The 14,836-nt window shown below is 40.7% G+C and overlaps 1 protein-coding gene across 4 annotated transcripts in view; it reads right to left on the reverse strand.

Annotated features, from left to right (window-relative positions):
- LOC111836369 (pro-neuregulin-2, membrane-bound isoform-like) overlaps positions 1-11,141 on the reverse strand; it is an 83,323-nt gene extending 72,182 nt beyond the window's left edge. For 3 of the 4 annotated variants that reach the window (XM_023797553.2, XM_023797549.2, XM_023797552.2), the window contains exon 1: positions 10,627-11,141. In XM_023797553.2, coding sequence (XP_023653321.2) covers positions 10,627-11,035 — 409 coding nt within the window. In that variant the 5' untranslated portion in view covers positions 11,036-11,141. Of the gene's footprint in view, positions 1-3,505; positions 3,622-10,626 lie in introns of those variants that run through there. The other variant, XM_023797550.2, reaches the window with a different exon arrangement.
- Positions 11,142-14,836: the final 3,695 nt, after the last annotated feature.

A 14,836-nucleotide genomic window follows, 5' to 3' on the forward strand; every position in this document is an offset into this window, starting at 1 on the left:
AATGGCTCTTAAACTGTGACCCAATCTTCAACAAACACAAAATAATGTGTCTCATTTAACTAGCAGTACACACAACAATTTACATTACCATGTCTTTAATAAACAAAAGGTACAACCAGTCAAGGTCATTTATGCAAAACCATTATATTTAACAGCAAGTGGAACCTACTTTATTGGAAATAACCTCAGCCAAACATTTCTAAATCTGCGGATCAGATCTGTGCGGCAGTTGGGAGGTATTTCGGTCCATTCTTGTAAACAAAACTGTCTCAGTTCATGTATATTTTTGGGAGATATTCCTTGAATACCCTGCTTCGAACCACACCGCAGCATTAAAACAGGGACTGAGAACACGACTGTCATAATTCACAAGGCATCCATGTAGACAATCAAATCAAACATTAACATCAATCAATTCATTTAAGCCTTTTTTGCACAGTTTAATAGCAAGGCATTTTACAGTAACCTGCAAATAAATTATTACTTTAAAATAATGGTTTGAGAACAAGATTGTTTTCTATCTACAGTCCGCTATTGAGACCTCACCTCTCCCTATTTCCTGAAGGGCTTAAGGATACAGAGCAGACAAGATAAAAATTACTGCCCTAAATTGTCCAGTCATAATTATTAGCTGTCCAGCATTACTATGCTGTATTACAGAGCAGCAGAATACCCTGACCTATGTCACATTCTCCAGCAGAATCTCTTTAATTTACCCTTTGCTTATTACATAAAATTCTCACAAGTCATGGGTACGGAATTAAACTAACCTTCTCATGACTTTCACCCAAAAGCATACGGTCTCCAAAACTTCTGCACAGAGTCTCCACCCCAGTGATCACCAAGAGCCTACAGTAAGTTTTGACTGGAAATCCATAAAGCCTGGTTTTTAATGTTGGAAATAGAACAGGAACTGTATCAAATAACAGCGATAGGTCAAATAAATATTGTAAACCAGTTGCTAAAAAAAAATGTATGAGAGCTGATTTTAAAAAAGGGTGTGGAGATTTCATGCTGTGAAGTATTTACAAGGTCACAGCTGAAATGGAAAACCTAAACCAATGAAGATCCCCATTATATCTGCAGACTGGAAGCATTCACTAGGGCGCCAAGCACAATAGTCTCAGAGAACCTATAATATAGGGCTATTCTGATAGAGCATTACACTGGCAGACTAATGGGCATCAATGGACATCACTAGAAGCTGAGAGACCCACAAATACTTTATACTGCATGTCCCAACAGTTTTGTCTTTGGCACAAAAATAAAAGTGCATAAGCAGACAAGATCAGATTCTGTATTTCACTCTTATTCATTTAACCCTCACAGCAAAAATGTGACAATCCTGTTTGTTTTTACAGTGACACGCATAGTATCACGCATCATCATGCAGACAAAAGCACACAGCCGACCTGACAAAGTATTTACCAGTAATGATAATCACTTTGATCTTTACAACTGACTTTTCAATTGTAATTTTAATGGAGCAGTATTATCCCATTGATTTGTAAAATGCCACTGCTGAGGTTAACTTTTAGTCATATAAAATGCAGGTCTGACAGCACACGTGCTGAGTATGTTGTCAGTTCAGTAAGAGCAGGTTATGATGCATTGATTCATTTATTCATTTTCTATACACACTTGTCCTGTGCAGGGTCACGGGAGTCCTGAGCTTATCCCAGAAGCAAAGGGCACAACACAGGGAATAACCCTGGATGGGGCACCAACCCATCACCAAGCAGACTCACCATTCCAGCTAAGATACAAAAGCGAATGAAACAGGCGAGCTTAGCACACTGTAATTAAGAAGAATCTGAATGTCATAGCAGGCAAACAGCTGCACCATCGGCAGCAAACCTAGACACACTCGGCCTGTTTGCTTTTTCCAAACAATGAAGTGCAGGTGGCCTTTCAAAGAGAACCCCCACATTGAGGCCAGTCATGAGTCTTTCAAAATGACAAGTACAGTCTTGGAGGGAGCCCAGGTATATGTTCCCCTAAACACGGAGTCTGCAAGCTGCTGCTTTAGTCCCAGCAGGCGTCAGCCCTGAAGAGGGTAACTGCTCCTGTCTCTCCTGACCCAGCCTACTGCAGCCCCGCTGCTCTATGACAGATGTAGCAGTCTGTTGTTGCACATCTGTCCTCGGTGCCACTGCATACAGTCCCACCTGTCCACCTCCAATTATCTGTTCCAATCCACACTACTGTCAGGTCAGACTAATCTATAAAGTAAGGACCTGTCCGCATGGCAGATGGCTGTGCTCTACAGCCACATCTGCGAGGGTAGATCAGCCCTTTCCCCGTGTGTCCTGTAACACTGTGAACATAAGGACCAGGTTTAGTGCTTAGTCCCCTTTCCAGATTCATAATGTTCTTAAGCCAGTGGTTCTGTCACACTTTTCCTGTCAACCCCCTCCTCCTTGCAGATAAGATTTTCATGCCACACACACACACAGATTCCCAAAGGAAACGCTGTTATGGCATGCCATTAAGTGTGAACATGTGATGTTTAAGGCCACAGACTTTAATAGTTGTAAAAGTTCTAATACAAGACATTGCACTAATTCTTAGATGGTTTTACATGAACATAATTTATCATTAAACAAAACAAAAATGAAATCTAGTCTCAAACAATGGACTTCATATTAGAAGAAAAAAAATGCCTGCATGTAGACCTTGAATAAAGAAAACTCAAGTGTCCTCTCACAAAAATGAAAACAAGTTGATATCAGACTAGTGAAACTCGAGTGGGTTGTGCTAAATTCTACACCTAGTTCAGTCCATGGCAGTGAATTTCAATGGCAGTGGGGCTGTAACCTTTTGGTACATTATTTTCAGTTCAGTAAGCACTATATAACAAATAAATATATTTTTGACACGGGAGGAACTAAATTCACAAGTAGCTGTTCAACACCACATATATGACAGTGGTCCCATGAGCTTATACTGGAACTGAAAAATTCTTATCACGTTCATGGTGATGCTTGTGCCAACAAACCGAGTGCGTGACCAGTCATACAAAATATAGCACATACAGTTATGTACTTGATAATTAGACTTAACAGCTATGTTACCAGTTTATATATTTCCTGTAATTTTTCTACTTAGGCTATAAAAATGTTTACTGTAGCCTAGCTGTGTAGCAGGCAGGGGCGTAACCAGCACTTATCTACTGGGGGAGTCATCTAGGTCCAGTCATTTTACTGGGGGTGGCACTTGGCAGATTATGAAAATACTGTTTATCTGTTCATCTTTCAAATTTTACACTGTCCTTGTATTTGGGCAATGGAAGGCACTTTCGATACGAACGTCTGCTAAACGCGGTAAATGTGAGATTGGACAGTTAGCTACCTTTAGGATAGCTAACATTACTTTATACCGCTAGCTATAAAGACAGTCCAACTCAGGTTACTTGCCATGACAAATTCCACCATCTTAAATTACATTTAGAAACCACCTTAAATGACGTTAATGTTCAAACTGTTATCACCTGACCTGATTTTACCGTTGGCTAGCGGGTCGTCCAGTACCATCGAAATCTCGCGCCGCCTCGTCCACCCATCCACATCGGAAGAGTAGCCTATCAGAGCCATGCACGTACAGGGCAATCACTGTTATTTTTTCGAGACTGCCTGCAGTCATGTGTAGTCCGGGGTCGGGGGCAACAGATCTGGAGGCCAAGATTCAACCGGGGGGGGGGGACAGCGCCCCCTATGCCACCACGTAGCTCCGCCCCTGGCAGTCTGTACACTATACACTGCTTACAAAACGACTAAATCGACAAACGATGCATTTCTCAGGACATATCCCCATAGTTAAACGACACACAACTGTACTGATTTTTGCAATGTGCAAATAAGCTTGACTTAGGTTTCTTATTGAGACTTCGGCTAACGCATTAACTTAACTGTACAATTGTTCCTAATTTTAAAACAATTAAATTCAAAACAATTCAATTTCAAAACAAATGAGGTTTTTCCTTCTCTGCGGAAACTGCAACAAACCATAAACCCTAAACGAAGTTTGTACGGAGCGCTGCATACTGTTACACCCCTAAATGGCAACGAATATTTCAAACACCTTAAAAGAAAAATTAAGTATCTGTTTCTATTTCACTTTTTTCCGTTACTTCCGTTCCACACGATTTGTATGAGGCTAGTTTTCTTTCGCATAAATCGTGAAACTTATCCATTATTCCCTAAAGCTGATTGTGGTACAGACTATGGCTGGGCGACATGGGCCAAAATCATATCTCGATATTTTTTAGCTGAACGCCAATATACGATATATATCTCGATTTTTTTCCCATTAAGTAATAACAAATATACAGTTCCAAGTTACAGTCAAATGTTCCCAATGTCACACATGCACTTTTATTAAGACAGTTGTACATGTACATGAAAAAATGGCTCAAGAATAAACTACAAGCATATATTATTTTACCAAGAAAATATATCGATATATCTTAAAAACTCGATATATCGCCCAGCTCTAGTAGAGACGGACGGTTTCTATTGGTCAGATCAATGCTCGGTTTATGGGCTTGAAGCCGGTTATATTATCCAATCACGTGCAACTCCATTAGACACAAATGAAATATATTACTTCTTATTGGATATATCAAGTTCGTCAAGTTGGTCTGGTTTTTAGTCATTGTTTTTGGCTTCATATGTTAATTTTTGTTGTAGTCTCCTTTAACAGTAATAAGTTTATCATATTTTTCATCATTAAAATTTACACTAGTTCGGCTGTTGGGACGAGTGTCCCAATGTGGGAACCTCTGCCTTAGGCCAAGTGACTAAAATGCCAAAATGAACAGGAAAACATACAATGACTAATCAGGCTCGCATGATCTCATTTCATGTGTGACAGCAGTTCTAAGGCATGCTTTCAGTCAAGTCAAAACTGTAAAATCTTGGATAAAGACTCTGATAAAGATGTCAAATCTGCTATTTTAACAATAAATCAAATCAGCATCAAGAAGAAAGATTTGTATATAAATATATGCACATCTTCACTCTCTATGCAAGGATTTTTTGAGCAAAAAAATTAGAATGTACATTTAAAATGAAATGACAGTTATAGCAATCCCTGCATGCATGAATCATATCTGCTTATCCAGAATGTCCTGGTATGAAAGCATCATAGAAATGGCACTCCTGCCCAGATTGCAGGGTTTGTACTTGTGGTGATTTTACATTCATTCCTTCAAGCGAAAATGGCCACTAATTTGGCAAGTGTAAGAGATTGATTAATCTAGGCCCAAAGTTTTATCAAGTAATACAAAGCATAACATACATATTACAAATATGCAGTCATCTGCATCAAGCCCTCTGTCAGTGCCCTGCCTCCAGCAAATGCATCACCCAGCCGTAATCAGAACAATCAAGACAGTATCATTACGCTCGTTATGACTGTACCTGCGATTTGCAGCATAAGCATTTGCAGATATTATATTTCTGATGCGTTTCTTCATTGCCATCTTCCAGCGATCCGGGGAAAAGCCCTGTCTCTATATTGACAAGCTGCTTTTATCTGCAGACATTCAAAATAATGATCCTCAGCACACATGCTTATGGTAGCCATACCTAAAAAACATACCACATACACTGGCAAGACAGGTTTTTAGATGTTTACTCACATACTCTGACAATATACCCTCCTGTTACATGAATGAGTAATGAATTCCTATACAGAAAGGTACATACTTTACTATTCACCAATCACTATATCCTGGAACGCAATTAGATATGCTATTAGCATTTCATTTTCAGTTTATTTCACCCTATGACAATATCAAGTATTTACCGTTTAGCTGTGTGCTAAAAGGTAAATAGTTACCCTATGTGCAATCCACAGCATATAACTAAATTGGCTTAAAACAGAGCATTTAAATGCTCATATCGATAACAATACTTTGGACTGCCGACCAAAGTGATTCAGGTGAAACAACCTGCAGACAGTCCACATTTTTGCTTCCTCCCAGCTCCCCGGCAGACAGTCCACATTTTTGCTTCCTCCCTGCTCCCCGGCAGACAGTCCACATTTTTGCTTCCTCCCTGCTCCCCGGCAGACAGTCCACATTTTTGCTTCCTCCCTGCTCCCCGGCAGACAGTCCACATTTTTGCTTCCTCCCTGCTCCCCGGCAGACAGTCCACATTTTTGCTCCCTCCTGCTCCCCGGCAGACAGTCCACATTTTTGCTTCCTCTCAGGTCCCCGGCAGACAGTCCACATTTTTGCTTCCTCTCAGGTCCCCGGCAGACAGTCCACATTTTTGCTTCCTCCCTGCTCCCCGGCAGACAGTCCACATTTTTGCTTCCTCCCAGCTCCCCGGCAGACAGTCCATTTTTGTTCAAAAACTTGAACTGTCTGGGGGTCCCCAATGGACTGGACTGTGAAACACTGCCTCATAACACAGAGCACCAAATGCTAATTGACTGACAGGTAAATGTCCCATGTATATAACCACAGGCACGTTTTAATCAATACCAAACCTATTTTAATTATGAGTGAGGTAAGATGGTCGTTGCGAAAAACTTCTTCCACAAGCCTCTTACACCACAGGCACTGTTGCACAGAGCTTTTTCACTCTGGCTCTATTTAAAGTCTCTCGCAGCAGCCGCTTCAGCATTCAGCGCTATAAGGTCAGCACTGGAATGTTCCCTCTCAGCCACCGTAGGCGGGGAGCGCCTGGCAACCTCTCCTCAACAAGCAGCAGCTGCTGCCACTGCACGGCAGGGCCTAGGCTGTCACAGCGAGGATCCAGCCGAAATGAAAAACAACACTGTCCACCAGGACACAGATGATTTAATCATTTGGACATGGTTTTATTTAGTACTTTTATGCAATTGTGTCATCCATAGGATGAATTCACCTTATAGTATTTGTACTATACTGCATATATTTGCTATATAACACAAATACAACAAATTCATAAAGTTACACTACTACTAAACACACCTTTTGTTTAGGTGCGTATATGCTTTAGGTCTTCAGAGATTTATCGGAATCTTTTGGTATAATTACCTGACAGTATTTGCCTGCGGTTTCTTCTGTGCAGGTGCCCCATAAACTCATGAGAAAGAACATTACCAAGACGCTGACTTACATTGCTGCTGTGCTGTATTTGAAGTGCTGGATTTTGTCTTTAAGTAATGTTACTGTCCCCAAACCTGTGCAGCGAGGGACAGGTATCAGGCCCCATGCAACCCTGGATGGCCATTTGAAGGAGTGATAGATGGATGGATGGCTGGACGGATGGATGGATAGATGGATGAAAGGAACAAAGAAAAGAATAACCATGCTGTTGCCTAAAAATGTTTCTAAATTAAAAAGTGTTGCCAACAACATAATTACGGTGTAGCATTTGCAGTGTCCAGAATAGTGCAAAGATGTCCATTAGCACCATTTCTGGCTCAAGCCGTACTGTTAAAGTACCGTACTTCCCCAATAAAACACATAGTCACACCTTTAAATACCAATGTTATATTGTACTTTTTCACAATAATTTTATTCCCTCCAAGCATGCTCAATTGGCCGAATGGCCTCCTCTTATTCGTAGCTATCTTATGAAACAGGCGTGGATTCCACTCCAGTGAAATAATAAAATGTCAATATCAATCGCAGACCATAGTTGTGGAGGAGGAGATTTGCCAGGTCAGGTCACAAACCTTACGGTCCTTTGAAAGATATCAGTCTGGCACCAGGGCTCCTTACTATTAAAATTGGAAAAATATACATCTCGGTCAAACTGCGGCATGAATAAAAATCTAACAATAAAGAGCAGACGGTGTAAATTTGATTTGTGGTTCTGAGTATGTATGTAATTTACACTAATCACGGGTCATTCATGTTACTTCAAAGAAACAGCACGGAGGCCAGCCAGACTCAAGGTCTGAATGAAAACCAGGGTCGTCCGGCGCTCTGGGTACTGATCATCTGATTGGCCGCGATGCTGCAGACACATCTCACACCTCCAGCACCTCTAACACACTCAAGTAAATGCATACACACACACACACACACACACACACACACTCACCTGCACATTTCAGAGACAGGTGCAGAGGTAGTCTACATCCGGCTCCAGCTAACACGGAGTGACTGACGGACAGGACCAGCACGCAGACATTCCACGCAATTAACATCTACCGCCAGTCAATGTAGGGTGCGTCATGAGGGACAGACATATTTTTATCTCCGCCATTCAATTTAGCAGACAGATCTCATGCATTTGTGCTCAGACTCCTTTCAGGCAGGAAGAAGAAGTGTCCACATGCCAGGAACAGTTACAAAATAAAGGTGACGACGCCGGCAATGGTGTGATCGCAGTGAGCAAAGCTGATCATAATGCAGTGACAGAAACAGAAGGAATCCTCACGAAACATTCACTTCAATCTGCGTGATTTATCAGTGCCATTTTCTCTCTGCAGTGGCTGGTAAAGGTTACTTTAGAACGGGGAACAGAGAGTAGATTGAGCTGTGTACAAAGATTACCTCTGGCCTAGCATAAATACATAAATGCTTCCTGTGATATTTTGTTGCCTATAAAGGGGGCAAAATCCCAAACTTCTGAAATCACCTACAAAAGGAAATGGCTTAGGAGCCTGTTCTAGCATGTTCCGACGTAAAGCTACTCTAAGCCAATCCAGTCCTCAGGAACCCACAGACAGTCCATGTTTTAGCGTTTAGGGTTGAGCGGGGAGATAGCAAAAATACAAAGCTTGTCTAGCGTGGGACACAACACCTCTGAAGGGCAATAAAGATGAACCCAAAGTTTGCAAATGTTGCATGAGCAAATTAGTTCTTGAATCCCAAGGACATTTCAAAAGATCTACTGTAAAACGATCTCCTTCAAAAGTACTTTGAATATTAAACGTACTAAGAGCTAAGCCTCGTTGAGACTGTGGAAAGGCAAAGAGGGGTCAAATCCCTGCTTAGATGATCAGAGGACCATTTGATTGTTCAACAGATAAGTTAAAATACAAGCGTGTTTTTCTTTGGAAGAGAATCTAAAGATGAATTAAGAAAAAATCTGCGCTAATCTTCAATGAAACGAACAAGCCTTTCTAAACATCAGTTTTGTCATAATAATTCTGAAATGACTGCTCATTTTTGTTCATTTCCTTCAACTATGAATGTATACGTAATGGGATTAGGAATGAAAACGGAGCTATTTAACTCTCAATACAATATATATGAGGAGGATATACTGTCGATTTTGCTCCAGCAGATTTCATAACACAGCGCTTAGCAACAGAACCCTCGTGCTGCTTGCTGCTCCCACGTGGTGGTTCTGCAGTGCTCCAGCACCCTGGACAGAGCAACACTCCCACAGATTAAAGTACACATATGTCTGCTCACATTGTTGAATACATAGCATCATACATAACTGGGTAAAGGTCTACCTTCTACATTCTCATGAACACACCGAGGCCGATGAGGAAGACGCAACATCGGTCCCGCAAACTTGAAATCTGTTAAATGTAGCATTGCACATTTTTATTAGCCTAACAGTCATGCGGTCAAGGTGATGTACTCTTAATAAAGAGTGATATCAGTCAGAAATTGGATACTACAATGATGATAAACATGAGTTGTGAAGGCGTCGGACTCGCCTCTGGGTAATAACACCGTTGTCCTATATGTTGTGATAAAAGTCGTCATGTTTAAACTGCAGAGAAACATGAATTGCTAGTGAGAAAAAAAAGTCAAAAAGATTAAATATACCAGGACAATCGTTCATTTATTGATTAACAGGAGAAGATTATATATATATATTATATATATATATATATATATATATATATATATATATATATATATATATATATATATAATATCGGATCCTATTCTGGTTAAAAAGGGCATTCAGCAGATGTGACACGGTGCCGGTTATAATCAGGTTTAATCCGCTCGCCAAATCGCCTACGGATCCCATTTCTCCGGTAGTCCAGTGTGGAGGCCAGCATTCACAAGGGGGTACAGCGCCAATACCCGCACTGAGATCACCGGACTTCGCTTAGGGTGGTCTTTTCCCAGTTTCCCCTTTCTTCTGAGAAATAACTATTACTAGATTGACGGACTCCATGTATTTCCAAATTTACCTAGTAATTTCTTAAGTAAAACCATTCATGCTCACCACGTTTGCCCTATGTGCATTCCACAGCATATAACTAAAATGGCTTAAAACAGAGCGATTAAATGCTCGTATCGATTATGCACAACATCGGCGTTCCCACAACCTACCCTATCACCCACTTGGTGATAACAAATATTACAACGGTATAAGTGTTTGTTTAATAAAAGTTGGTGTCATATTTACATAAATGCCCATAAAGTACCAGCGTTTAATATATGCACGTGTATTCAGATTTCCTGTGAGTCTAATAGGGACATTTCTACATTACCCTAATTGGAGCAATGCTGCAGAGACGCCCCACAAACACCCATCTGTTACTTACACTTTAGAATTTCATTCCATCACCAAAACATAAAATCGTGCTTTACACCAGTTAATCACACAACAAAAAGGCGCGATAAAATTGGTGAAAGGACTGACAGGTATTTATCCTTAAACATTACCGAGCGCTTACACCGCAAAGAGGAATAAGGATTAAACTTACCGCAGTCTTCGCACAAGATGCTCCCAACATCTTTTTTTAGATTCTTGCCACTGGTATCTAGGGGAGCAAAGGATGCCTTAAATACTAAGGGCTCGTCGGTTGGGTCCATGAAAAAAATATATTTGTGGTTCTTTTTCACTTTGGTGCACGGAGCCTCCGAGCCGAACTCCCCGACGGTGACGAGCTGCTCCCGCTCCAGGCCACCGCTGTTCAGCGGCCAAACATCTAGCACTTTGACATTCACACTGTACGGCTCCTTTGAGACATTCACAGGCACAGACTGCACCTTGCCTTCTATAACCACCGCTGATTTGTAAGCCTGGTCCTGCAGGGAATTTAAACTCGGGGAGTAGCAGGCGAAGGAGACCCCGATGACCAGCATGGAGAAATGTACTGAATCAAGCCTCATGCCGCCTGCTTTGGCTCTGTGATTGCTGGTCGCGTTGCTGCAGTGCTCTCGGGGCGCTTGGGTGATGATGATGGAGCTGAGTTGGAGTAGGAGACTGCAAGAAAGCTCCAGCAGCACGGCACAGCGGCAGACCTTGCGGAAGTGTCCATGCCATCTGGATCTGCTGCTTTTCCGATACAGTTTGCTATGGGGAAACACCACTGAGGAACCGGAAACGGCGTAATGATGCTGGGTTAAAAATCCAGTCTCTGTATTCTGCTAAAAATCCATTGCACGAAGCAGATTATATCATTCTTGTTGGCTGTGTGTTACGTTCATATATTTGTCTTTTCCTTTCTTAATGGACGCATCCAGTATCACAGCTTCTGCAAGACGCCGCTTGTCTTCATCCAGAGAATGCCATCGTTCGAGGTGATCGCGCTGCTTCTCATTGGAAACAACCTACATGTACTATGCAGAGAGGCGAATATGTCCGTTTCTGTTGTCCAGCTAAAGATTTGGGGAAAAAAATATTTTCTCGGCAAAAACAGAACGCGAAATATTTTTGCTTTGCCAATGCAACCATGCAGCGCGCCCTTCAGCAAAAGCTCCCTTCTTTCTTATTCAAGCGAATAACTTACGAGAGCAAATATATCCTACCAATCGGTATCATAAACAACTTAAACCCAGATAACAGGTTTTTTTAAAAAACAAAAAAAAAAAAACGGAGAAATTATGTGACGGAACGATTCAGAACTACAGGTTGCCAAAACCACCTGCAAAACAATGGCGCTCTGTGCATCTTCGCAACAATATCATACTATTCAGTAAATCAAAGTAAAATTACATACTGAGGCATCGTGTTGCGCATCATGAGTCCCATTACATCGTCTTGCGATGAATAGTTTTCTCAGAAAAAAGCGATGGAAAGATGCTCACTGTAGAGTGACTCAACAGACGTGCTGCCGCGCTGGATACATCGACCTGCGCTTGCAAACCAGACTAAGCGATTTCAACTCAACCATTCTTTTTCCCGAAACGGTTTCGCGTTTTTCATCATTAATTTACAGGATATATCGTACATTCAGGTTATATTTCGCTCCGCTGCATCTAACAGATAGAATGAATTCACTCAAACCCCAAGTACTAAATGCACGTTTTCAGAGAATTATATGCAAAGACATCACCGCATGAACGGTCACATCATGAGGGGGTCGTTAGGATGTTTGCTATAGGTGGGAAACACCATGTAACATACTATTCCTGTATGAATACGTCATACAGAACCATTCATGCCGAAGGTGCAGATGCGAGGTAACCAGGATACCTAGCGCAGCCCAGGCATCTACGATTTACCCGGAACGCAGTGTAACCATGCCGTCATGTCGCGGGAAAGTGGATAAATATTCGTAAAGGGCGACATCTGCTGTTTAAGTCACGTTCATTAAAGCTTTCAAAAGCAACGTGACAATAGCAGGACAGAACGGCAGATATCAGCCGAGAGACCCCATCCACCAACCCTGTGGATTCACTCTCGTTCACTGACTCAGCCATTATCTTTGCAGTTGTAATAACTGCGTATACATGCCCGCACCTACCACTGAGGATACCGAGGTCAAGTCCAAAGTGTTTTTTCTGCAACTGCAATAACCATGATCCATTACAGGGCACACCTAGGAAGGACTAACACTTCTGGCCTCAGTATTTAAAAAATCCTGACTATGGCCCAGTGCCTATATATTATACTACTATGATATTTATATACATATCAAGGTTGTTATCAGTGGAAGAAAACTTGTATGTTTATTAAGTAAACTTTTAATCATATCAAGGGTAGGGGAGAAGTTACAGTGAGCATAAACTGTAGGTGCTCATCCCATGTCCTTGATGTCATACTGTGGATGTAGGCCTATATTGTTTGATGCTACTATATATCTATAAATACATAACTAAATTAAATTCTTAGATGCTATGTTTGTTTCAGTCAAGCTACTGTCAACAAAACTGAGTCAATTGAATAATCTTTTACCACCAGCATGATCTTAGGTCTGCCACTTTTTAGCAAAAAATAAATCAAAAAAAAAATTTTTTTTCATCGCAAAAACATCGCAAGACGATGTAATGGGACTCATGATGCGCATTGTTCTGTACATTGTGGGTTCTCTTCATTTAAACATCAGCTTTATTTTCTGGGGTCTGGATTTGTGAACAGCATGAAACGGAGAGGAGTAAACACACCACACGCTTTAATGTAAACTCGTCATTGCTGTGGAAACCCTATTTGTTCACCATATATACTGAAACTACATGAAAATAAATGAGAACCTCTGACAAATATGCATTCATGAAACGATACTTAATTCATTCCAATTGCTTATTGATTGCTCTTGATCTAAAGAAAGTCAGTATGTTCTTACATGAATATTTAAATTAAGTAATTCTCTTTCAAATCCAGTTGTACTGGTTTTCTTTACTAATCCATTATTGTATGGAATCCAAAAATTCACATATGTAAAGGAGTGTATGTGTGTGTGTTGTCTGTGTATGTATGCATGTACACACACACACACACATACACACACACGCACGCACTATGGGCACTTTAGAGTCTGCAATCTACTGCATGTCTTAGGACTGTGGGGGCAAACTGCAGTACTTGGAGAAGTCCCACATGGTGGAACAAACTCCACAATGGGGAATGCAAACCCCCCCCCAGTGATAACATTTTATAAAAGCCTGAAACAATTAAAATCAGGCAACAAAGATACATACATGCCCATGCCAAATACTATGTGGAAATTCATGGGCATATATATCAAATTATTGACCATAATGTGAGGTTAATAACCACAGTTCAAATTTGGTTAGTATCAGTGGCAAATAGAGCGTGGGTGCTGTCCATGGTACTGAAACATGGTAAGCCCTATTGACAACCAAGACTTGACATGACTTTGATTCCCATAAAGACAGTCATAGAGCATCTACGTTTGTTTTGGGGTTGTTTTTGCAGCATATTGTGCCATGAAATCATACGAATGACAGCATCATAACGCATTTATATTTTAACGTGTAATGTTTTCTGCCCATTCACAGAGTAAAAAAAATATTTTCTATTATTTTTGTAGTTTCCACGAGTTAAATGGTCGGCTAAAGAAATGGAGTCTACATCAATCTTAATTGTTGACTTTGATTTTTTTTTTTTACTCCCAAAAGACAGTGGGCGAAAAAAAGAGTAGAAAATCGATATTCCGATCGTTATAAAAACGGTTACAGTTTTTAATAAGCTTACTTACTTCGATTACTGTGTAGCTATATGCTATTTTAAAATATTGCTGAACTTCCTGCAGACGAATACCGTCAGAGAAACTATTAACACAAGGAGAATTATAGTCGAATTAAAAATTAATAATAATTAGAACTGATGTCATGTAAGGCTGCAATCATTTCATTTCAACAGTACCTTTGTACGTAGCCAGGATACGAAAAGATTGACACAGTCACTGTCAGTCAGATAGATAGATAGATAGATAGATAGATAGATAGACAGATAGATAGATAGATAAATCCTCCTCTCTACCACCATATAATTAGTTATTGTAATTTGACCTTCTTAAACACTTGTTTTAATCTGTCTACATGTTTTAAGTTAATGTAGCTAGTTAACCAAACGTTACATTGCCAAGTACAAGTGTCATTTTATTCGGAGATAGTAAAACAGCTCCTTTTATTTTGCCGCAGTAAAAGCCGCCGTAGGTCTCTGTGTCGTGACTGCGCTGACGTCTTTCAAACCCGAAATGCAGAGATACTCGCCAATTACGAAAA

The sequence above is a fragment of the Paramormyrops kingsleyae genome, chromosome 10 (assembly GCF_048594095.1).
Source record: "Paramormyrops kingsleyae isolate MSU_618 chromosome 10, PKINGS_0.4, whole genome shotgun sequence".
Classification (NCBI taxonomy): domain Eukaryota; kingdom Metazoa; phylum Chordata; class Actinopteri; order Osteoglossiformes; family Mormyridae; genus Paramormyrops; species Paramormyrops kingsleyae.